At 46.4% G+C, this 23,390-nt stretch overlaps 1 protein-coding gene and 1 non-coding gene across 3 annotated transcripts in view; one reads left to right on the top strand and one right to left on the bottom strand.

The window, feature by feature from the left end:
* Cpped1 (calcineurin-like phosphoesterase domain containing 1) overlaps positions 1-23,390 on the bottom strand; it is a 192,439-nt gene that overhangs the window by 83,778 nt on the left and 85,271 nt on the right. For both annotated transcript variants that reach the window (XM_063268855.1, NM_001013963.1), the window contains exon 2: positions 15,425-15,643. In XM_063268855.1, coding sequence (XP_063124925.1) covers positions 15,425-15,643 — 219 coding nt within the window. The remainder of the gene's footprint in view (positions 1-15,424; positions 15,644-23,390) is intronic.
* LOC120095441 (small nucleolar RNA SNORA48) lies at positions 4,846-4,988 on the top strand. Its single transcript, XR_005490913.1, has one exon. It is a non-coding gene; the product is annotated as a small nucleolar RNA SNORA48 (small nucleolar RNA).

Below are 23,390 nucleotides of genomic sequence, written 5' to 3'. Positions count from 1 at the left end.
CCCAAATTCTGGTGGCTTTTGGAAAAGGAATCAATCAACCAGGGAAAATTGCATTTTCTTTTTTTTTTTTTTTTTTTTTTTTTTTGGTTCTTTTTTTCGGAGCTGGGGACCGAACCCAGGGCCTTGCGCTTCCTAGGCAAGTGCTCTACCACTGAGCTAAATCCCCAACCCCGAAAATTGCATTTTCTGAAATGACTAAATGACGTCTTAGGAAACGTTTGAAAACTCTGAGTAGTCAGTGTAGTAAGCTTACTTTTAGTTTCCAAAAGGTTGAGCTTCATTTTCAGACAAAATAGCCTCTGTTAAAATAAGAAACAGAACAAGGAGTCAAGCCTTACAGCTCTTTGAGCCACGGTCCAGGGCATCTTTGGCAACAACCTGGGACACCAGTAGACCCTGCTTCTACTTTGTTCCTTGGGATTTTTTTCTCACATCGAAAGTAACCCCTCTGAGCTGGAATGTAACTCAGTTGGCAGTGTGGGCCTAGTATGCACCCAGGGTTCAGTCCCAGCACTGTGTAAAATCGGGCATGATGGCACAAGCCTGTCATCATGACACTCGCGAGGTAGAAGGGAGGAAACTCAAGGTCTTCTCAGCTACGAGATGGGTCTGAGGCTGCTTTGAGATAAATGAGGCTGTGTTTCAAGGACAAAGTAGAAGCAAAGCCCTTGTTCTCGTTGTCTTTCTTTGGTAAGGGACACAAAGGAGATGAGGAATTGGACTTTTTGGCCAAATAGAGTATTATTTAGCCACGGGGTTAAAAAGTATCAAGTTGTTCTGGTTGTACCATACGTCAGGGGGAAAACCCTTTCATTTTCCTTAATATTATCATTTGGTTCAACATCTATCAAGGATTTACCTCACAAGAAAATTAAAAATGCAGTTTTAGTAGATCATTAAATGTGGCATACTCATAAACCAAGTATTTATCCAACAAAAGTAACAACACAGATGAATCTAGGCAATTTTGTGCTAAGTGAAGGAAGCCAGGCACCCCTGTTGTGTGTTCAGTTATACAAAGCTCACAGAACAGGCAAATGCACACAGGAGGAGTGGACCTGCTGGTGTGTGGCGAGAGGAGGGGGTGTGGTATGAATGCAGGCTTTGCTGCATACTGCATAGCTGACTGTGGCCATGGCTGTACGCTAAAGCAATGAATTTAAATAAATGGATAAAATGTGCTGAACTAGGGGCTGTGGGGATGGATCAGTGGCTAAGAGCACTTGTTACTCCCGTAGAGGACATGGTTTAGATTCCTAGAACACACATGGTAGATCATAAGCACCTGTGACTCCAGTTCCAGGGGCTCCGCTGCCCTCTCTGGTCTCTGTGGGTGCCAGACACACATACAACACATGCATATACATGGAGGCAAAACACATGTGATATAAAATAAATCTAAAAGAAACCCTCATCGGAAAAAGACATCAGTAACTACGGAGGGCACTGAATGCCAATCGAGCCCTAGCACCTCTCAGAGAGGATCACACTGGATTCCTATGAGCAACGTGAAGTTGGACAGTCCCCACTTTCTACAGATAACTCGTTACCAAGGAAATAAGTAACTTGCCTGTCACATAAGCAACCGAGACAGGATTTGAACGTCAGCGTGTGACCTTACAGCATGCTCTTTTAACTGATTCGCAGACGTACAGAGACAGAGATGTACAGAGGTGTACATGAAGTCACAGTGTACAGAGGTGGGCTCACGAGAGCAGCCTCTAGCCCAGGTTACCACAGGACCTGACAGAAATGCCCACCAGCAAGGGCTATTTAGATACCTACAGGGATTCTGTTCCTATAAAAAAAGTGTATTCCTAAAAAGTGTATCCTAAATCTATCTAAACCTGTTCTTTTAGTCTTGGGTCCATATGCTTGTCTCTGTTCCTGCCTAGTGTTAGCCTCCTGAGGTCAGACTGCCTGCTTCCTGTAACAGTATTAGCCACAGGGGGACATGTACTTGCTGTTATCAACTGGAAAACCAAATGAGTAGATCTGATGACTTGACTTCGACAGCAAGCAGTGAAGGGACTGGCTATAGGACATTTCTAGGAATGGCCTTCTGTTACAGGAACCGCGTCTGCAACAGGAGTCCTCACAAAGGGGGACTCATGGGAGTGATGTGGCCCTCTGGTTGGACATATCTGCTTCCACCTAGTCTCGAGCCATAATCCTTTCCACCGTTAATGCTTTCACTGCCTTCCCCTAATTACTTGCGGTGTGTAAATTCACTGGTCTCCGGCTTTGCAGGCATAGCCATCACTTACACGGTGACCCAATGCCACACTGCTAACAGGTCAAGCTTAAACAGTCTACCCATTTCCAAGTTATACAAGTTACTAGATGAGATTCATTTAAGTTTGCATCTAAAAGCTGCAGCTTGCTGTCCCGGCATCACCCAGGCTCCCAGCTGCGCAGTGCTGCATCTGTACCATTAGCCAGTGGAAAGCATCCGGTTAACCAACCATAACTACCTGACGTACCAAGGAGCTATACTGTGCTATGGAATGTGCTCTTATGCGCTTCTGAGAAAACAAAGGAAAAGGCTGAGAGGGGTGAATGACCCACACAGAATTTCCAGTTCTATTGATTGACAAAAAGTCCCTTCTCTTACTGACCAGGACTGGCCCTGGACCACATAGCCAAGCAGGCGCACAGCTGCTCAGAGCCCTAGATCTCTTTTGACTTGATTTTGAGACAGAACCTCACTGAGTTGGCCAGGGCTAGTCTGGAACTCACCCACTAGCCTAGGAAAACCCTGCAATCCTCTTGCCTCAGCCTCCTGGGCAGTTGAGTATATAACCTGTACCACCAGGCCTGGCTTAATTCAAAATTTCTTCACACAAACACTTATGTATTGTAACAGTAACATTTCACCATAGTAAGACAATAAGTGAAGTCCAGCACCACACAGTCCAGGGCTGGCAGACCATGCCTGGGACAACCAGTATTGGTAGTGTAGCAGAAGCCAGAGGCCTCAAACCAGACCGATGAGTCATTGTAATGAACGTTTGCAAGTAAGGAAGTGTGGATAAAAGGGTGTACTGTGGGACACGCCACGACACACTACAGTGTCCACAAGGAGAGGTTTTGTCTTTTTCGGGGTAGGTAGGATGGTGGGTACGAGGGGATGGGGAAATGAGTGGGACTGGGATGCATGGTGTGAAAGTCACAAAGAATCAATGAAGAGTTAAATATAAAAAGGATAATAGATAAAAGAATAATAAAGTTTCATACAAATCAGGCAATACAGGGTAAACAGAACCTTCGGTGCCTTCCCAGTGGAGTACAGAAGGACACAGTGAACGTGGGATCTGGAAAGTACATCGAAGCCTCGAAACGCTGGAGTCTGGGAAACACACCCCTCGGCAGCTCTGGCATTTAAGCTTCCTTTCCAGCCTCTCATTATTTTGCTCATTTCCCATTCTGACGACTTGACCAACTACCTGATAATTGAACCCCTTCAGGATCATGCCTCCTTTTAGTACCTCATTAGTAAGAAAATAGGCCAAGGAAAAGGTAGAATGTTCTAATTCCAGAAAACGAGAGTAGAAATAACAGAGGAAAGATGTACACACTCCAGTTAGCTAAGCAGAAGCTCCGAGGCTCTAGCTTGGTTCACCCCATGTTGCTAAGCCGGCCTCTTCAGGTTCTGATGTTTCCATCCACTGGCTCTGCAAAACCCCAAGGAAGGGCTGAGGGTGGGAGGGCCCAGGGCAGCTCTGCTGTGGGTGTGGTCTGGTACTCCTGAGCAGTCTGCTCTTGCCTAAAGGCTTCCAGGCATGAGCCGCAGTGAGTCCCCAGAAGGGAACAGAAATTAGGAACTAGATCACAAGCATATCTGTCCCTGGGAACCTTGGGAACTTGTACCTTCTGAGTCACAGAGCCACAGAGCCAGTCATGGGTCAGGGTTCTCCAGAGAATCAGCAGAAGATACACAGGAAGATCATTAGAGCAGGTTCATTCACTACAGAACTGGCTCGCATGTTCATCGTGGCCACGAAATCATGTCCTGCTGCCCATAAGCTGCAGCCCTGTAAGTCTGATGGTGCGGGCTGCCAGCCCGAGACTCAGGAGCACCACGTCCAAGGAGATAGTCTCAGCTCAAAGAAGGGACAAACTTGCCCTTCTCCCACGATCTTGTTTTATAGTGGCCTCCGTACCGAATGCCACCTGACCACACTGGTGCGGTCAGGTCTTCCTCAATCCAGACTCTCTTCCAGAAATACTTTTGTCGACAGAAGCAGAAATACTGATTAACAATAACTTGGGCATCCCTGTAAGCTCAGTGAAGTTGACACATTAAAATTAAGACTCAGGAGCCCTTAAAAGATTTGATGAAAACTAAGGACCCTTTCCCCGTCATTCCCTAAGGCATCTATGCAAATACTCTAAATCCCACCTGATTTTCAGGGTTTACTAGCTAGACAAAACCCTACTTATGGCTGGCCCACTCGAGTTAAAACACGGGACACAAAGATTCACCTTTCTGGACCTGTGTTGCATAGCCCAGAGGAAATCCTTGACCTGTGACATGAGCTTCTATCTGCCTTTAGTCTGACTGGCTTCCTAGTTATCATTTCCTGTTGTGCGCTTGGTTTCTTCTAAGCCTTCTTGAATGTGCCGTGGGCACACAGATGAGGGAATTTTCTCTCAGCTGACAGGGGTTTGTTTTCATCTCAATGAAGCCAGAGACAAAGAATATGGCAGACTCTTTTGAGTGTCCCTAACCAAAAGTCAACTTAGTCCCTTTTACTTAACTCTAGCCATTTCTTTTCATCAAATTGTCAAAAGTCCATCTTTTCCTGGCCACGACTGAGAAACCCTTAATTAAAAGTAAAGTTTCTTCCCTGTTGTCGATGGGCAAAGAGCCACCTTGTTGGTGGCGTTCTTATGTCAGTCAGGGGCAGAGCAGATGGCTCCTTTGTTCCTCTAGATTGATGCCTGGCTTTTGGTGGCCAAAGCTGTCTTATGCCTGGGACTCATAGAAAAGCAATTCAAACCAAAGCCAGGCAGCACAGTGTGAGAGGAGGAAGACAGAGACCTGTGGCCTGCCATGCCACCCACAGACCTGCCCTCTAGCTCCTGGCACAAGTGGACCATGACACCTGCTTGTAGTTACACCATACAGCATGGATAGAGGATGTCACCCGGGGGCCCACCAGGCACATGGCCAGCCTGCAGCAGAAGCCACCATAATGTGAGAGTCTGTGGTGGTCAGATGGGAGAGAAAGAGAAGTGGAGCAGTTTAAACGTCATCAGGAGGGATGGAATCTCATCTTAAAACGGACTGGAAGAGTAGCCTGCAGCAAAGGAGCCAGCCCTGCCACATGGGGCCATGGTGAGATCCCAGCCTGAGCTACCACTGGGGGCTACATCTCAGTTGGTGGCTACACAGTGGCAGACGTTGGTCTGTGGCTCATATTACCACTACAGAACATGGGGCTGTCGCTGGCCAGTGCAGCCACCAGGAACTACATGGATGTCCAGGGGCTGTGCACACCTGGCCCCACCCCTCACTAGCTGCGGTGCTCTAGAGAGCTGGCCCCATCTCTCATCTGAGGAAGGTAGCACTTGCCTAGACAGCTCAGTGGAGCTGGCCCTGGTGGTGGAAGCATGGGTGAGCCAGCACTGAGAGTGTGAGTGTGGGAGGCTGACCCCTGTCTCATCTGCAGTGGGCTGGCACAGGTGCAGTGGTGATGTCTGCCCCCTAGCACCTCACCACCTCCATCAGTCAGGAAAGCACCCAACAGGGTCAGGAACTCAGGAGAGCTGGCCCTGCCTCTCACAGCTGCAGCACTCAGGACGCATGTGTGCGTTTATTTTACTTTGGGCAGGGGGTTGCAAGGGCGAAGGGTGGATATGAGGCGACGGGGAGATGAGCAGGGCTGGGGTGCAACAGCGTGAAACTCATGAAGAATCAATAAAAAGTTTATTTTTTTAAAAGTAAAGTTTCTGCCACGGAGTTTGTACTTTGGCCAATCATAATGCCCACTGTCACTGTGAAGACGCAGCTCTGAGGGAGAACAAGGACTGTGTTCCTGTGTGGGGATGCAGGCTCTTAATCTGGGGCCATAGGCACTGCAGGGGTGGGCAGGGATTGCAGATGAAAAAAACCCCAGATTTCCACTAAATTCATGCTGATAGAGTACCGCCTTCTACCAGGTTAGCAGCTGATCATGGAGCACCAGAAACCACACAGGTTTCCTATCACATTTCTATGGTCCATGCCATAGAACATGGAGTCCACTGTCACTATCAAACCTGGGTAGTTATGAACCATGATGTCAGGACGACAGCTAAAACATCAACCAAAAACCAAGCATATCACCCAATCAATTTTTGTAACAGTATTTTGATTACTGTATTGGTTTCGATGGAAATTCTCTATGTTTAAAAACATTACTATGTGATGTGGTTCAGGGACTTTGCCAAGCTATCAAAGGGGTCCCAAGGCCCAGCATGATTAAGATGCCCTGTCAGACGGGGAACATTCCAGCAGCCATGTGCGTCTGTGGTAGCCAGCAGCAATCACACACCTAATCAGAAGCAGCCACTCAGCCTAGGCCCTGTGTTCCCCTAATTAGTAATATTAGGTAAATTGGTTCAGACCTCTCCTAATCAGCTTCAGCAGAAGGGAAGTATTGTCCCTGATTGCTTGAATGCTTTCATGGGGTTTATAATGGATTGAAGGAGTGAAGGAGCCAAGGGGCTGAGCCGATTGCCCTCTGGTTGCTTCTTGGCATAAAACTGAGCGGAGACAGTCTCGGCGCATTCCCCGTCCCCATCCCCAAGCCCGGTGATGTTTTGACTGAGGCATCATACCCTCGCATGCAAATAAACCTCTTTCTGCTTCTGTGTAAGGAACTATATGGTAAATTAACTTTAAATCTTGGCATTTCTTGGAGTAGGCATTTAAAAATAAATGCAGGGGATGAATGTGAAGGAACTGAGATTTTTAAAAACAAGTTTATGATGGGCACAGGGCTTCCACAAAATGGAAACTTCCTGAGATGCCACGCGGGGCCCAGCAACTTAACCTGTATCACAGGGACCAAGGCTACCGTTACACAAAAGGGATCGCAGGAAGGAAAGCTGCTCACCCTGTGCCCGTGAGAGGTCCCCCAGACAGCCACAAAGCAGAGTGGCTGGTGTGGACTCAGGACAAATGGCCTGGAGGATCCCAGGCTCATCCTTAGACCCTGGCACCACCAAAGGCACGGGAGCACCAGTGGGATGTCAGCAACACTGCTTAGGTTTCCTCCCATCCTCAGTTACCTCAGGGAGGTTATCTCAGCTAGAACGACTTGGAGGGCAGGTTAACAACCGTGAAATTTCCATCTGTGGACTCCGAAGTGACAGAGCCTGTATATATCAACACAAGGAATTTTCAGACAACCGGAAGGGGAAAGAGTAAGTCGCAGAACAATGTGCACAGAGTGATTGTGCCTGTGCTTTGGAAAAGGTTGCTGCACAAACACAATATCTGAACGACAGTGACCCCAGGTCAAAATTTGGGAAGGGGTTCATGGTTGATTCTATATGAAGATTTTCAATCCTTGCAAAAGCAACCTATTTACACATTGCTTGTATAATTTAGAAAGTGAATATAACAACAACAACAACACACCCAGATCTATTCTAGCTAGAATCCTTCGAGAGTAAGGAGGGATCGAAGGAGGGAGGAAGGAAGGAGGCTGAAAGAGAGGGTGAAGGAGAGGGAAAGGGAGAGGGAGAGGGAGTCGCGGGGTGATCATATATCCATATCCTTTACAGGTAATTAGCAGGCTCATCCATTTCACATAGCAGAAACATCTAGAACACAGTCTGGAATAGCATAGGCACTGAGTACAGATATCAAGTTAAATTCATCTATTCTAGAACTTTGTAACTCGCTAAGACCCCTGGGAAGCACACATAGGTTCATGTGGCTCCACTCCCTCCCCATATCCAGCATCAACAGCCCTCCAGCCACCTCACACAACACTGCCCTTCAGAACTCTGGAACTCAGCTTTGGGTCAGGGGAACTTGACAGTGTTGGGAGGGCTGAGATAAGGCCCTTTGCTGGATGGAGCCTTAATCCCAGCTTTGGTTTTGAAATCATGCCTTGGTGGCTTTCCTTATCAGAGTCTGGCTTGTACCAGAATTGTATTCACACGTTTGTGTCTGCCCGGCCTCAGAAAAATGAATATCAACCCTCCTGCACTGGCAAGCCACAGAAAGACAAACGGTTCCATTCCTTGCCTGGAGCCCAGCACACTCAATATCCCAGCTTCGCTCAATGCTCTCTTTTCACAAAGTTATTCATTCTTCATAGAAGTAGAAGCTGTCAAGTGGGGAAAAGAGTCTGGATGTTTATTGGGTGGTGACAACTTTTATCTAGACTTTAGCCCATCCCTCTGCACCTAGTTTAAGATGACCAAGCAAGAAGAAAGCTTGATTTCTGTTGTTATTGTTGTTGTTGTTGTTTTGTCCAAAGGAAAAACACTGTACTACTTGTCAGTATCTCTAGTTCACGTTGCCATGGTGACACCCATTCCTCAATACCCAGTCACCAAGTGACTCTGCCTCCTCTCCAGCCTCTGCAGCCTTTCTCCACCATGAAGATTTCCCACCCAAATCTACTTCTGCACTTATTCCTAACAAACTCTATCTCTGTGCACACACCCTCTCCTCCAATTTGTTCCAATTATCTCTAGAATCGATTCAGCTTCACACTGAGGTCCTCTGGTTATAACAGAAATGGTCCCAAAATTTCAACCCTAAAGCATCAGGGACTATTTAGACCCTGAAACTACTATGTGATTGCCACATAAGAGAGGTGCAAAAATTAATTTGGGGGGAATCACACAAGTGGGAAGAAGAAGTTTTTGCTTTTACTGATGAAATGTTTCTTTGTAAGTCGTAAGCATCTGTTCTGCAGATCCATAAATTCTTATGAAAAACCTGCTGGGCTGGATCTTGTTTAAAACTGTATTTTTACAAACGCTAGAAGGGGAATAGAGGGGACAGAATACACCCTAACAGAGCAGGAGACTGAGACCAACTTGAGAACAGAGCAGAGCTTGGGAACTCTCTAACAAATGTGCGAGTCGCCATTAGATGAGTTCTGGACAGCCCTGTTACCAAGCAAATCAATTTCCAATGTAAGAAAACAATCTTCATTTTCAGAGACCCTTTAGTGTTGGAATGGTAGATAAAGAGTTCTGTGCATGTACGTGGTCCAAATAAAAAAGCCAATCCTAGCTATGTATGTACAAATCCCGTTCAAGAAAATGCTGTGCCTGTTTTCCAGGGCATTTGGCCAACATGCTGCTGTGGGCGTTTTCTATAGGAGAGAGCATTCTGCTTTAGCTAACAAGTAAAACAAAACCTCCACACGTAAAGCATCTCCCCAAAACCTGAGCGAGTCTGTAAAGGGGCGGCAGTTCTCTTGCTTAAACACCATCAGTGACAACCATGAAGGGGACTCGCAGCGGCTCCTGGTATGCACACAGGTTTTCTGGATAATACATGGAAAGCAGAATGCATTGGGTCTGAGCATCTTAGTCTGGCAAGTGCATCTCAATCATATTGCCGGAAAGATTCATCTGGTGACTTCCTAAAGACCTACTAGATCTGTCTGGGCAGAGATGCTCCATCTCCAGTAAGCTCCAGTCATTTCTGGGTCCACATTTTCTAATAGCAAGGCAGCAGTGGAAAGTGCAAGAGGTCTAGAGAAGAAGTTACCCCCACCACATTTCAGATACAAGAATTTAGAGCCAGGTAACTCATCAGCAAAAATGGAAATAACCACTGGACTGTTTCGCACTGGTATTACAAGGAGGTAAGCCAGCGGCAGTAACACTGGCTAGTTGTAGAGCTGAATTTCACTCATCACAAGTTATCTGTGATAGGCTCAATAAAGCATCCTCTGAGGTGTCCACACGCTAACTCCCAGCACTTGTAAAATCCTCATCTTCCACGGCAAAGGGGACTTTGCAGCCTGGAAAGATTACTCTAGGTTATCAGGCAGGCTCAGTGTAATCTCACAGGTCTGTATCAGAAGAAGGGAGGGAGGGAGGGAGGGAGGGAAGGCTAGTCAGATTGAGAAGGAGAATCCCAGAGGTTGCAGCAGGGGCCAGAGAAGACTCCAAACTATAGGCCTTGGAGATGCATGACAAGCCCAGAAATGTATTCTGGGTGGGAGAGCCTCCAGATCTGTGAGGTAAGTGTGCACTGTCCCAGCAGCTACAGAAGTCCAGTGAGGTGAACACGGGCTTGTCTCCCTCTACAGAACAGAGGCTCGGGAGAAGTTCACAAGAATCTCAAGCGCACCACAGTCACTCAGGCAGAGCGAACTACAAGAGCTCTTCTGGGACATTCTACACCAGGGAAGAGCCGACCTGTGTCCTTTGTTTTATGGCGTTACAGCAGTCCAAATACATAGGGGTGATCTGTGTGCCAGCGACGAGCAAGAGGCTTACTGGAATCTCTTGTTCCATAATCACAGCAGCACATTCCGACCGGTCCTCCACCTGGAACTGCCGGACTCTAATAAGGCTCCTAGGGACACTCTCAGTGGGTAGACAGCAGGGCCTACAAAAGGCACCCTGGGCTTGAGAGCTGAAGGACAGGAAATCAGTGGTCTCAGTGACATGAACAAGATCTTAATTTGCCACTTTTAATGTGGCTAATCTCACAGAGATGTTTAATTGCAAATTTAAAAGAAAATGGTGTCTGTGACATGAAGACATATTTGTAGAAACTCAAGCTGAAGCCTTGGCCCCAGTGCCTCCTCCTACCACCCATGCGTCTGTCTTCCTGCCCTCAGCGCTGCAGAGCCCCTGGTCTCTCACTTCCACTAGTATACCCACAGTGACTAGTGCTGTAACTAGCACTTATGCTGCAATCAGTGAGTGTCTGTGGATGAATGGATGCTATAATGGATAGTTACAATGAAAAAGGATATTGTTACTTTCATTAAAAAAATTCATTATTTGCAAAGTTCTTTTACTTCCTGTTGAGTTAATATCTACTCGACCCAAGATACTATTTAGGATAGAATTAAAAGCAAGCTTTGTGATTTTATCTGCTTAATATATATGCATTTAGTCATTAACAATGTGCTAAGTAGTCAAAGCAAATAACTGTTTTTCTAGTCAGCCCTGGTGGATGCACTGAACGAGGGAAGCAACTTATTGCATATTAAACATTATAACTAGCTTTAAAACGCTCTGTTTCATCTCAGACAAAATATTCAAAGACAGTTAAAGTCCTGTATATGGCTCAGCTAAGACCTCCCAAAACAGCCCAAATTTCTAGAGGAGATTATGAGTTCTGATCCAGTCACATTATGTTCAGAGCTTTGCAGCTTCCAATTTACAAGGTCCTCCGATCAATTGCTAGGATTGATCATAAAATGGTTTCCATTTATTTATGCTCGGTATATCCCATTTAAGAAGCAATGTAATTGCAAGAAAAGCTTTTATTTTACATCTGAATTTGAAATGTGGCTGAATATGTTAACATAATTCAGAACACGCTGGTAAACATCCACAAGAACCTGTTACATAATTCCAGGAAGCCTCGTGATATCCTGAAGCCACTGGGCAGAAAAATGCTAACTTTGTAATCTATGTTCAAGGGTCAATAGGGGCAGCCCTTCGCCCATGATGTGATCCAGGGCAATAGTCTGAGGCTGACGGCACATGGGCCACATCACCCTGAAGACACCAGCTAACTGCACAGCAGACCATCTGGAAACGGCAGTGATGTGCTGGGTCAGCAAACCCATCCCCTTAGCTTGCCTTACTGTGTCAGAAGCTACGGCCTACAGCTGTTTCCACACCATGCTATCTTAACACCTGTGAACCCTTGGCCACAAGTCATCAGGAAAAGGTCGCATTTATGGGTGGCGACTTCACTACAAAACAAACAAAGGACTATTTTCCCAAATACATTTCCATGTAGAGCTGCCCAGAGGGTCACCTCTGTTGTAGGGAGGGAGGTTCTGTCCCCATGTCACACATCTGGGTCCAGGGAAAGCTGTAACTAGGTCTTGGTGTCTCCGTTGCTCATCTCTGTGTTCTTACTACGGAGCCCCAGAATGGATGGCAGTTTTGCATTCTTTCTGTTTCAGTGAGAGCCCCAGCACAAACAGGTGGAGAACTGGTGGCCCAGGTCCCTGGGTTCTGACGGAGGTGGCCCAGGTCCCTGGGTTCTGACGGAGGGGGCCCAGGCTCCTGGGTTCTGACGGAGGTGGCCCAGATCCCTGGGTTCTGACGGAGGTGGCCAAGGCTCCTGGGTTCTGACGGAGGTGGCCCAGGCTCCTGGGTTCTGACGGAGGTGGCCCAGGCTCCTGGGTTCTGACGGAGGGGGCTGTCTTCTGCTTCCTCTTCCTATCTCAGTTTTATAGGCCTAAGCCAGGACAGGTGTTTCTATAGGTGATATCTATGGGCTCCACCTGGAGGAATCATCGATGGACGGGCACATGAATGACTTTGTGTAAGACACCAGCAAACAGAAAAGGACACTCCTGAGAGTTGAGTCTGTTGTTTTCCAAGAATGTTAAAGAAAACGGCTCTAACTGGCCCCTTTCCTTCCTACATCTTCACCCTGTTCTGACACATGGTGTCCAGACAGTAGGAGCTGGACAGGGATAACTGAAATACGTCCAGTGTTTTGAAAAGCGTCTCAGGGTCTTATGGTTTTACTGCTGTGAATAGACACCATGACCAAGGAAGCTTATAAAGGACAACATTTAATTGTGGCTGGCTTACAGGTTCAGAGGTTCAGTCCATTATCATCATGGTAGGAAACATGGCAGCATCCAGAGGACATTGTGCTAGAGAAGGAGTCATGAGTGCTACATCTTGATCTGAAGGCTACTAGGAGAAGAGTGGCTCATGGGCAGCCAGGAGGAGGGTCTCAAAGCCTATCCCACAGTGACACACTTCCTCCAACTGGGATGTACCTCCTAATAGAGCCACTTCCTGGGCCAAGCATATTCAAGATGCCATTTGCAGCTCCTAGAGCAGCGCATAAACCGAGCTGACAGGTAGAGCTGGACAAATGCGAATATCTCCAGACATACTTGCATTCTACCCTGGTCTTCAGGTCATTTCTGTTATACTAAGCAAAGACATGGGCAGGAAAAGGGAAGAAGCCATGGGAGCTAACTGCCTCCTGGATGGGAAGGATCACTTCTCCGTGCTTAGACTTGATCATGGGGCTGAGACAGGAGGATGTTAAATGAGGGTATAGGCGAGAGGGAAGAGAGTTCCAGAAGCATCTGCTACTTGGGTATCCAAGAACTTCTTCCTCCTCCCGCTCCTCCTCACTTACTCCTTTCCTCTTCCCTCCCTCCCTCCCCTTCTCCTCCTATAAGTAAAGTCATAGAGAAGATGAGGACACACGGTGAGAGCAGTAAGTCACACCTGCAGAGATGCTCAAGGGCCAGCATCTTACTCTTCTTTAGGGAAACCATCCTATTCTTGGGACCATATGGCTGGAGTGAAGCTGATCTCACAGCTTAGCTTTGGGTCATGTGAATCCAGTAAATGTGATCTGTGACTCTAGGTCATTCAGAATAGGTCATTTTGTTTCTGCTGTGATCTCTATAAAACACCTAGAACTCCTTAGGCTTACAGACACTATCTAGATTGATGGGAACTCATTCTAATGCTTTGTCTTATTTTGGCTCCCAAAAGCCACACTTTCAGACCTGAGGGCCCCTGATAAGAAAGAATTGGCAGAGAGATGGGGCAGGGAAGGGACAGAGGGGGGAGGGGAGAAGGGGAGGGGAAGGGGCAAGGGAAGGGGAAAGGGAAGGAGAAGGGGAAGGGGAAAGGGAAGGGGCAAGGGAAGGGGAAAGGGAAGGAGAAGGGGAAGGGGAAAGGGAAGGGGCAGACCAGGGGTAGGGCAGACCAGGGGCAGGGCAGGGCAGGGCAGGACAGGGCAGGGCAGGACAGGGCAGGGCAGGGCAGGGCAGGGCAGGGCAGGGCAGGGAAGGGCAGGGCAGGGAAGGGAAGGGAAGAGAAAAGAATCACCATGATGAGGAAGCAGAAAGATGAAACTTAAAGGCCTACCATGTAAGAATTCAGAAGAGTGGCTCTAGGGGTCACTTCCCTGATTGGGTTTGGGGTAGCGGAGATGAAATATAGATTTTAAAATATGCTAACTCAGGAATACCGGAAGGGAGTGTTTGCTGGCCACGGGGAGGTTTAAAAGTGCCTATAAGCTAGTCAAGGCATATCAGAATTAGCTAGTGTGTGAGTGAGTGCACGTGTCTTTCATTTGAGAATCCAGAGAGCTCTTGGGCAGGTGCAGTGCACACACGACCTGCAGGGAGCCAAAGTGATTTAACTACTTCACAGCTACACTAGGTAGCCACTACCCAGAGAGCCTGGATACAAATGAAGTCAACTAAGAAGAACTCATAGCTGAGAGATGGAGAGATCAAGTTCAGACAACAACCTCTGAGCCCCTGGATCCAGCCAAAACTAAACGACAACAGATAGGGGAAAAGTAAAACTGTAACAAGCAAAGAGCGCAGGGTCAGAGCGATGGCTCTGTGGTTAAGAGCATGGCTTGCAGAAGACCTAGGTTCAATTCCTAGCACCCACATGGTGGCTCACAAAGGTCTGCAGGCTCCGATGCTTCTTCTGGTTTATGCAGGTACTGTGCACACATGGTACAAATATATACATGAAGGCAAAACCCCTGTACACATAAAATAAAAATTTAAAAGGAGAAGCAACAAAAGGAGGGGCTGGATTACAGTCACAGGTGTGATATTGGGACAGTCATACAGGTGATATTGGGACAGTCACAGGTGTGGTATTGGGACAGTCACACAGGTGTGGTATTGGGACAGTCACAGGTGTGGTATTGGGACAGTCACACAGGTGGTATTGGGACAGTCACAGGTGTGGTATTGGGACAGTCACACAGGTGTGGTATTGGGACAGTCACACAAGTGGTATTAGGACAGTCACACAGGTGGTATTGGGACAGTCACACAGGTGGTATTGGGACAGTCACACAGGTGGTATTGGGACAGTCACACAGGTGATATTGGGACAGTCACACAGGTGGGATTGGGACAGTTGCAGATGTGGGATTGGGGCAGTCACACATGGTATTTGGAAGTCGTAATGTTTGTCTTTGGAAATGTAGCAAGGTAACACAGAGGTGTGTTTTCCTACTAAGTTTGGATCATCTGAATGGTAACTTGGCCTAATTACTGTGATTAATCTTGCCAAATTCTAAATGCAAAGTGAGCATGCATTTTCTGATATTCAGTAACCAGCACAACACCTTGAAGAGCAGGAACAACAGTGAACAGAGACACCTTTGGAACAAAGTCTACTCTTTCCTGCCTGTACTTGGTCAGGATCAGCTGAGGAAGAAAAGGCCCTCATTGACAGCCCCTACGCTTACCTGGCATGGCATGAACGAGGTCACCGCAGAGAACAAAGAATTTGGGTTTGGGGTTCAGCTTGTTGATGGCCTCAACAGCTTGCTCCGTGAGACGGATCTCCTGCCCCCACTCATCACCGCCGTTGTCACAATTCCCGGTGGACCAGGCCTTCATCAGCCCAAACTGAGGGTCTGCACCCTGGACGAAGTAGAATGGACCTGTCCACTCCCGTTCCTTTTCTAAAGGGGAGTGTGGGGTAAAAAAATCTGTCAGTGAAAGCATCCAGGTTACCGTGCAAGTGGAAACAGTAGTTTTCTTAAATTAAGTAGGTCATTTTGATAAGTTGCTGTCCAAACATACCATTTTCCTGTCACTGCCTAGAGGATTTTGATTTATACTAATTATGCTGGGGACCTGGTGATTCCCAAAGGCCACAGGAACCATGCAGGTTGCTGTAGCCATGTACCCAAACTGTTTGTTTGAAAGGGAGACATCTGAAATGAACCTGAGACCACAGTGAAACACTGTGCAGAGGATATTAATGGTCGGTAATAGTGTTCTAATTGGAATTAAAAATACCCAAACTGATGCTGCCAGAGTTATGTTTAAATGACTAGGTAAAGTGCTTACGAATCTTTTCTTCCAGGCTTAATGGCACCAGTTGTGCTATTTGGGGGTAATGCAACAGAATTTTAATTATAAAACTTGGCACTCAGAAGCTCTGGCTATCTGGTGGGAGATGTGGTGCCAGGAATAAAGTCTTGAAATCTTGAAACGAGAACATCAATGTGAAAGGAAAATAGGAAAGAAAAAAATCAATGCTAATAATTCAAAGGCAGTATGACCTGGGTATCAGCACACTGAGAGACTGAACATGGGAGGGGTTTTCTTTCTTCCCAGTTTAACTGTGGTAGAACTGACAAAAATGCCCTGACACATGCATGTGTGTACACATACAGACACAACTCAGACCCACACTCACAGACACACACACAGACAGACACACACAGACAGACAGACACACACACACACTCCACAATGTCCTGTTATGCCTACCAAAGGTGAAATACCTACCACAATCAAACAAATCAACAAACCTACCCCCTCAACCATTCTATGGGGTAGTGAGAAAAATCAGTATCTACTGTTGGCAGATTACAGGAATGTGACGCATTATTCTAAAAGTCTCCAAACTTACGGAACAAAGGGCACCTGCCTCTCAGTCCTCCATCTACATCATGTCTGGTCCAACCACAATCAACCTGAGTTTACTGTGAAAAGGAGTGGCTGGCGCTTGGTCGTACATCATGCTGTACAGGACAGAGAGCAAACTAGTGAAGGATTTAATCCATTCACTCAGCCTTTTCTGTTCTTGATAAGAAGACCAACGTGGTCAGTCCTTAAAGACACTACTGATAATATGCACGCCTTTGTAACCCTTGAGCACCGGCTGCATCTGCTTCAAATGTACAGCATATAGCTAACAGTATGTCCTCTCAGATAACGGCTGGCCGACCACGATCTTCTTCTTCTCTCTCCTTTCCCTGCTCTATAGCTGAAAGCTGGTGTGTCAAGCTGGTTACAGTGGTGCTTGACTTTAATCCCAGTGCTCAGAGGCAGAGACAAATACAAGTCACCCAGGGGCTATGTAGAAAGACTTTGTCTCAGAAGAAAACAAAACACAAGCTGTCATTTGTAAACTGCCCTACGGAGTGGCCAATATGGCAAGGAACAGAAGAAAGTGTTTGGCTAACATCCCAGAAAGAACTGCATCAGGCCAATGGCCATGTGAGTAGACCAGGAAGAGAGATATTGGCTACTGAGCTTTAGGGTAAGAACAGAGCCGTAACTGGAGCCTTAGGAGTGTCTGTGGTCACAGCATCCAGCAATGATGCATAACAATGCACACTTGCTACTTCTCACCGTCAAGTTTCAGTGTAATTTGTTGGCAAATCACACTGAAGACATAAGGGCTCCAGGGGAGAGACTCTTCCTGAAGAGCTGAATACATCACATAAAAACAAAACAAAATAATGGCAACACACACACACACACACACACACACACACACACACACTTACGCACACGCACACACACACGCACACCAAACCCCAAAAAACAAACAATATTAAAAACCCTCCCAGATTCTGTTTTGTGTTTTTAAAGTTAATGATTAATTTTTAAAGTTAATGATTAATAACATTTTCTTATTATTCCAATAGTAACCTTTGTATGACACTAATTGCTTTGAGCTATGTTTTGATTTCTGAGACCGTCTGCAGAGCTATCTAAAACATATAAATTAATCAGAAGCAGACCCAGGAGGTGACTGGCACCCAAGGTCACAGAATAAATCAACCTATTATGACACAGTTCAGAAAGTTTCCTGCAGCAAACATTTTAACAAGTGCTTTCCCATGACAAATAGTCAAGAGCCTCAAAAAGTCAATAGTCCTTGAAGCTATTAAAATAAATCTTTCATTATACATTTACTTAGTAAAAACGTAGAGTGTCAATTTTAATGATGATGAAGCACAAAATAAATAGATTCAACTTGTTGATACAAAAACACAGCTTTCACCTCAAAGGGGAGAAGAAAGTTTAGTCTGGAGTCAAATATGAGAACATGCCCCAAGAATATGGATTTGGGTTACTCCAAATTCCATTTTCCAACACAGAAATAGTTTCAGGAAGCTTTTAAATAACAGAACAAAGAAAATCTTAAATCTAGACGTGCTTCAAACACGTTGGTGGAAATATCAGGTAGTCAGCCACAGAACAGCTCAGTTATGGGGTTCAGGCAGTGTGACACCCGGCAGTCTAAGGCTCTGCACTCTAGAAGCTATCACTGTGTTTGTACATTCCAAGTGGCTTAACTAATGGTTATAGAGACATTAGGTCACATACAAAAGAGGGCAGTAAGTGGCTTCTCGGTGGGCCAGCGATGGCCAAGATAATTTGGCTCTGGACTTCCAGTCAGTGAGTTTCTAGTCAGTCAATCAAATCAGCCTTTGTAGCCAAGGCTTCTTTCCAGAAATTCTCATTCACAGATCTAAAGTGAATGCAGTTCCACAACTTCAGTACGCAACCCACTGCATCTGTCTTCTTAGGCGACTGTTAGCTCAGGGCTGTGTGCCTGCAAAGCATCTTCTGGAGGCTTGCCCAGGAGCTGATGGTCTTTACTGTCCCTCAGTTTGAATGCTGCACAGGCTAACAGCATGGGGATGACGCCTGCCAACCCCATGCTTGGGCATGAAAACAGAAGGAGCTGGACTCGGAGGTCAGCCTGAGCTATGTGGTGAGAATCTGCGTTTTAAATGGACCTGGCAAGAGATAGCCCAGCAGATAAAGATCCTTGCCACTCAAGCCTGGTAACATGAATTCAATGCCACAGTGGAAGGGGAGGATGTGCTCCCAAAAGCCAACCTCTAACCTCCTGTTACGTTCACACACAAAGAGCAAATATGAAAATATTTAAATTAAATATTAATTAATATGAATTAAAGATGTGGGGCTATAGAAACTTTGTCCTGGAAGGAGGGCTGCTCTGAGAGCAGCCATCTCCTTTATCCCTCAGATGGCAGACTTTTACTGGATGAAACTGAATTCCAAGGTCCAGACAAGGCCTGGAATACCTGCAGGATGACCTTGTAGTGTCCTTTCTGGGGTCAAACTACTATTTACTGCCCGTCCTAGGAAAACCCGGTTCCTCAAGACCTTCTGGAAGGGCCGCCACAGCAGTTTAAGACACGATACACTTGATTTACAGTCAGAACGTCTGACACTACTGAGAGATACACGTGTAGACACCCCATTCCCCCACTAACTTCCCTGAGCAGACTGTCTTAGAGACTTCGGGGGTAAATGCCAGACAAGTCTAATTAAGGAGAATTGTCTGGAAATGGAGACAACAATGGATACTCTGCAGGGTAAAGGGGGGAGTTGGTGGGCTACTATGATGACCTGGGACCCAGCGACACCAGGAGGAGGGGTAAGACAGGTAGGAGAGCGAGTCAGTTGAATCCCTCACTGATGCGTGCCCACTGACAGCTGAGGATAGTTGGCCTGCAGCCAGCCAAGGAACCTGGCTGGCAGGAGAATCGGGTGCTCTGGGTAAGGGGCAGATACTCAGAGACTCGGTTCCCCAAAACTGAAACACTACTCTGAGGAGGACCTTTTGTGTTAACTGTAATATTTTGGGGTTATATCTTTTTCTATTTTGTTTTGTTTTGTTTTATTTTTGTCCTGAACTTTATTTAGCTTAGGTATGTGGTCCCAATTTCTCAGTATTGTCTGTGACTGTGAAATTGCTTTTAAAAATTAACCCGACTGTTTGAATGGAAGGCTTAAGTGAAGAAGTCTTGGTGAGTAGTGAGTTCTAATGCTTTGTTCTATTTCCTTTACAGTCTGTGGCTGGGAAAGGACGCACGTAAGCTGCACATTTGCACAGAGGGCAGAGGACAACCTTTGGGAATTAGCTTGCTCTGTCCACAGTGTGGGTCTCGGGAATCGAACTCGGTTCTCAGACAAAGTGACAAGCTCTGTTTCTCACTCAGCTGTCTCCCACTAGCCCTAGTTCTGCCATTTCTGATCTTCTTTGACATGGTGACACACAGTGAAAACAGCTGTAAGCAAGGACATGTCCACCACACTCAGCACAGTGTTCACACATAATAAACTGCATTGGTTTAGCTGAAACACCTAAGATACTCATGAATAAAATGCCCATAATGAATGTAATTCTTAACTCGTGTGTGTGTGTGTGTGTGTGCGCGCGCGTGCGATGAATCAATCTCAGTCTCCCTCTCCCTCTCCCCCTACCCCCGGTCTGCACGAGTGTGTGTGCGTGCATGTGTGTAGAGGTCAAAGGACAAACTCAAGTACCAGTCCCCCTTCCACCTTCAGACAGGGTCTCTGCTGTTTTCCTGTTCCACAAACCAGGCAGGGGGCTAGGGCTTCTGAGGACCCTCCTGTGGCTGCCTCCCGTCTGTCTCTCTATAGATGTGCTGTGAGTACAGACACATGTACGGGTTTACGTGGGATTCTGGGACTCAGACTCATGTCTTGAAGAACACGTTATCTACTGACCCCATCTCTCTAGCCCACTCATTAAAAAATTCAATTAGCTCCTTAATACTAAGTGACAAATTACCAGGAACACAGCAGCTTAGGACAGCACAAGGCTATTGTCTCACAGTTCCCAGGAATTAGGCTCAGCTCAGTCAGCCCTGTGCTCACAGCCCCTCATAAGCATCAAACAAGGTGTTGGCCAGTTTGGAGGTGTTAGCTGAAAACCATGTGAGTTTTTAGCTAGCTGTGCTGAAGGGGCCCGCCGTCCTTGGTTCTTTAACAGCTCACAGCACAAGAACTCGGGTTATCAAAGCTACCAGAGGAAAGGGTCTCCTAGAAATGGTGTGTTATAACGGTACATGACTCAAACCCCTACTCTCTACCTCCCACACAGCCATTGCTTCTGGGGAGCTCTTTACCACAATGAAGTCACTAGGCTAGACAACAACAAAGATAGGGGATCATAATCTCAGAGAGCAAGCATCTCAGGAGGCACAGACACTACCTGGGCCAGGTAATAGCACACACCTTAATTCCAAAGTCAGGCTCAGCTACATAGCCAGCCTAAGCTCTAAAGACACTATCTCTAAAACTGAAAACGGGCAAGCAAGCAAACAAACAAACAACACCCAGGCCTAGATTCTCATGCAAACTTCAAGTTTTGCTACTGACTTTCTAACAAAGCTGAGTTAAGCCATTGATCTTAGCCCATCCACAGGAAGCTGAAAGCTTAGCCACAGAGGCTACCAGAGTTACGAGAATATTCTAAAAGTTGACTTAGCCAGCTTTTTACTCAACCAAGGTGATACTGAGACTTTTGGGGCTTGAGTTCAAGGTCACACAGCTAATACCTCCTACCCAAGAGCAGTTGAGTCTCTGGCTGGAGAGATGCACAAATCTGGAAGGGGCTCCTGGCTGCCCCAAAGTTGTTGATTTCCATATAGACATTTTTGTCTCCAAAAAGTTTTGCTCAAACGAAGAGACTCAGTAAATGAGATGAATGCATAAAAATAAAGCTGGCAAGGCCGGCACTTTCTCCCAGTCATCTGTGATACGCACAGTCGCTGCCAACAGCATGGGGCTGACTCAAGGTACAGCTGCTGCCCAGACACCCAGCTTCTCCTCCAGACATGCCAAACTCATAGTCTGACTAGCAGATGTGCTCTGCTGGACCCACACACTGTTTACAAAACTGAAATCTGTTGCCAACATTTAAATTATATATATATATGAATATATACATATATATACGCACATGTGTGAATTTCTGAATTATATATGTATAAATTTGAGAATTTTATATATATGAATATAAGACTACACACACACACACACACACACACACACACACACACACACGTATATGGATTTCTTAATTCTCTTGGAAAATCTGACCTCGCTGCTCATGAGACACCTGCCAAAGACTAGCTGTAGCTGTGTGATCTCTCTGCATGCCCCTGGACTTTCTCTGGCTCACACACGTCCAGTTCACCATCAGGCTCCCATCTATGGAAAGTATTCTAGTTTGCTCAAGGTGGGGAAGAGGAGACCCAGAGATGGTGCAGGCTCGAGTGGCCTACTCCGCCCTCCACACACCCTGGCTTGGATTGGGTGATCATACCGTTGATGGAGATGACAGAGAAGTCACACACCAATGTCTCGAGGTTGTCACCAATTTCTAAATCAAACTTTTAATTTACAAATATGTTTTAAAGGAAAAGCTTTGCTTTACCAATCAAATTCATTGGCTACACAGAGTTACAAGACCTGGCTAAGTCTAATTTCTGCTGCCTGGAAAGAGACTATCATGGCAGGCATCCTGCAAAGTTGACGGATTAACAGTGGATCTCATATATAATAAACCATGCACAGGAGAGGCCCCTAAGATTTCTTCATCTGTTTAATAAAGCGCAGGGCAGCTTGATATAGGGCGAGTCTTAAAAGCCTGTAGGAGCCTCGCGCTGCCTCCCTATTAAGCTCTCCTCGGAGACTGTTCATGTGCTAAATCCCGCGGGAAAACAGACATCCAAACTGCAGCTCTCTTCACAGCTTGCACTTTCAGCATCGCAAAGTGGATGTCTTCTTGGACCTGTTGCTGCTAATGTATTTCATCTTGCTCACTTTCGTTACCTTTTGGGCATATTTGTCAATTGTCAATGGAAGGTGACTTTTTGTATATACTGAAAGTTAGAAACATCCTAGATCCTCTTGTTATTGTATGCTAGTCACTGACTACAATAAATGCAATCCCCAAAGCAAATAAATCACTGTTCTCATCCCAGACCAGGAAAAGGCCAAGGAGTGTCTTGGTGTCTCATGCTATAACAATGTATGTTCTCAGGATATATTACTTAGAAACACCCTCGGATAGCTGTAGATAAACAGATCTCTTAGTTTCCATAAAGGGGGAAGAATCATACTTCCTGTCTTAGGGTTTCTGTTGCTGAAAAGAAACACCAATGACCACACTAACTCTCATAAAGGAGAACAGTTAATTGGGGCTGACTTAAAGTTCAGGGGTGCAAGTCCATTATCATCATGGCATGCAAGCAGACACGGTGCTGGAGAGGTAGCGAAGAGTTCTATATCCTGATCCTTAAGCAGCAGGAAGACAGAGTGAGACACTGAGCCTGGTTTGGGTATTTGAAACCTCTAAGAAGTTCACACCTCCTAGTGACAGACTTCCTCCAACAAATCCACACCCCCAACAAGGCCACACCTCCTCCAACAAGGCCACACCTCCTCCAACAAGGCCACACCTCCTCCAAAAAGGCCATACCTCCTCCAACAAGGCCACACCTCCTCCAACAAGGCCATACCTCCTCCAACAAGGCCACACCTCCTCCAACAAGGCCATACCTCCTCCAACAAATCCACACCCCCAACAAGGCCACACCTCCTCCAACAAGGCCACAC

Source organism: Rattus norvegicus, chromosome 10 (assembly GCF_036323735.1).
Source record: "Rattus norvegicus strain BN/NHsdMcwi chromosome 10, GRCr8, whole genome shotgun sequence".
Classification (NCBI taxonomy): Eukaryota; Metazoa; Chordata; class Mammalia; order Rodentia; family Muridae; genus Rattus; species Rattus norvegicus.
This window is presented reverse-complemented; position numbering and strand designations above follow the sequence as displayed.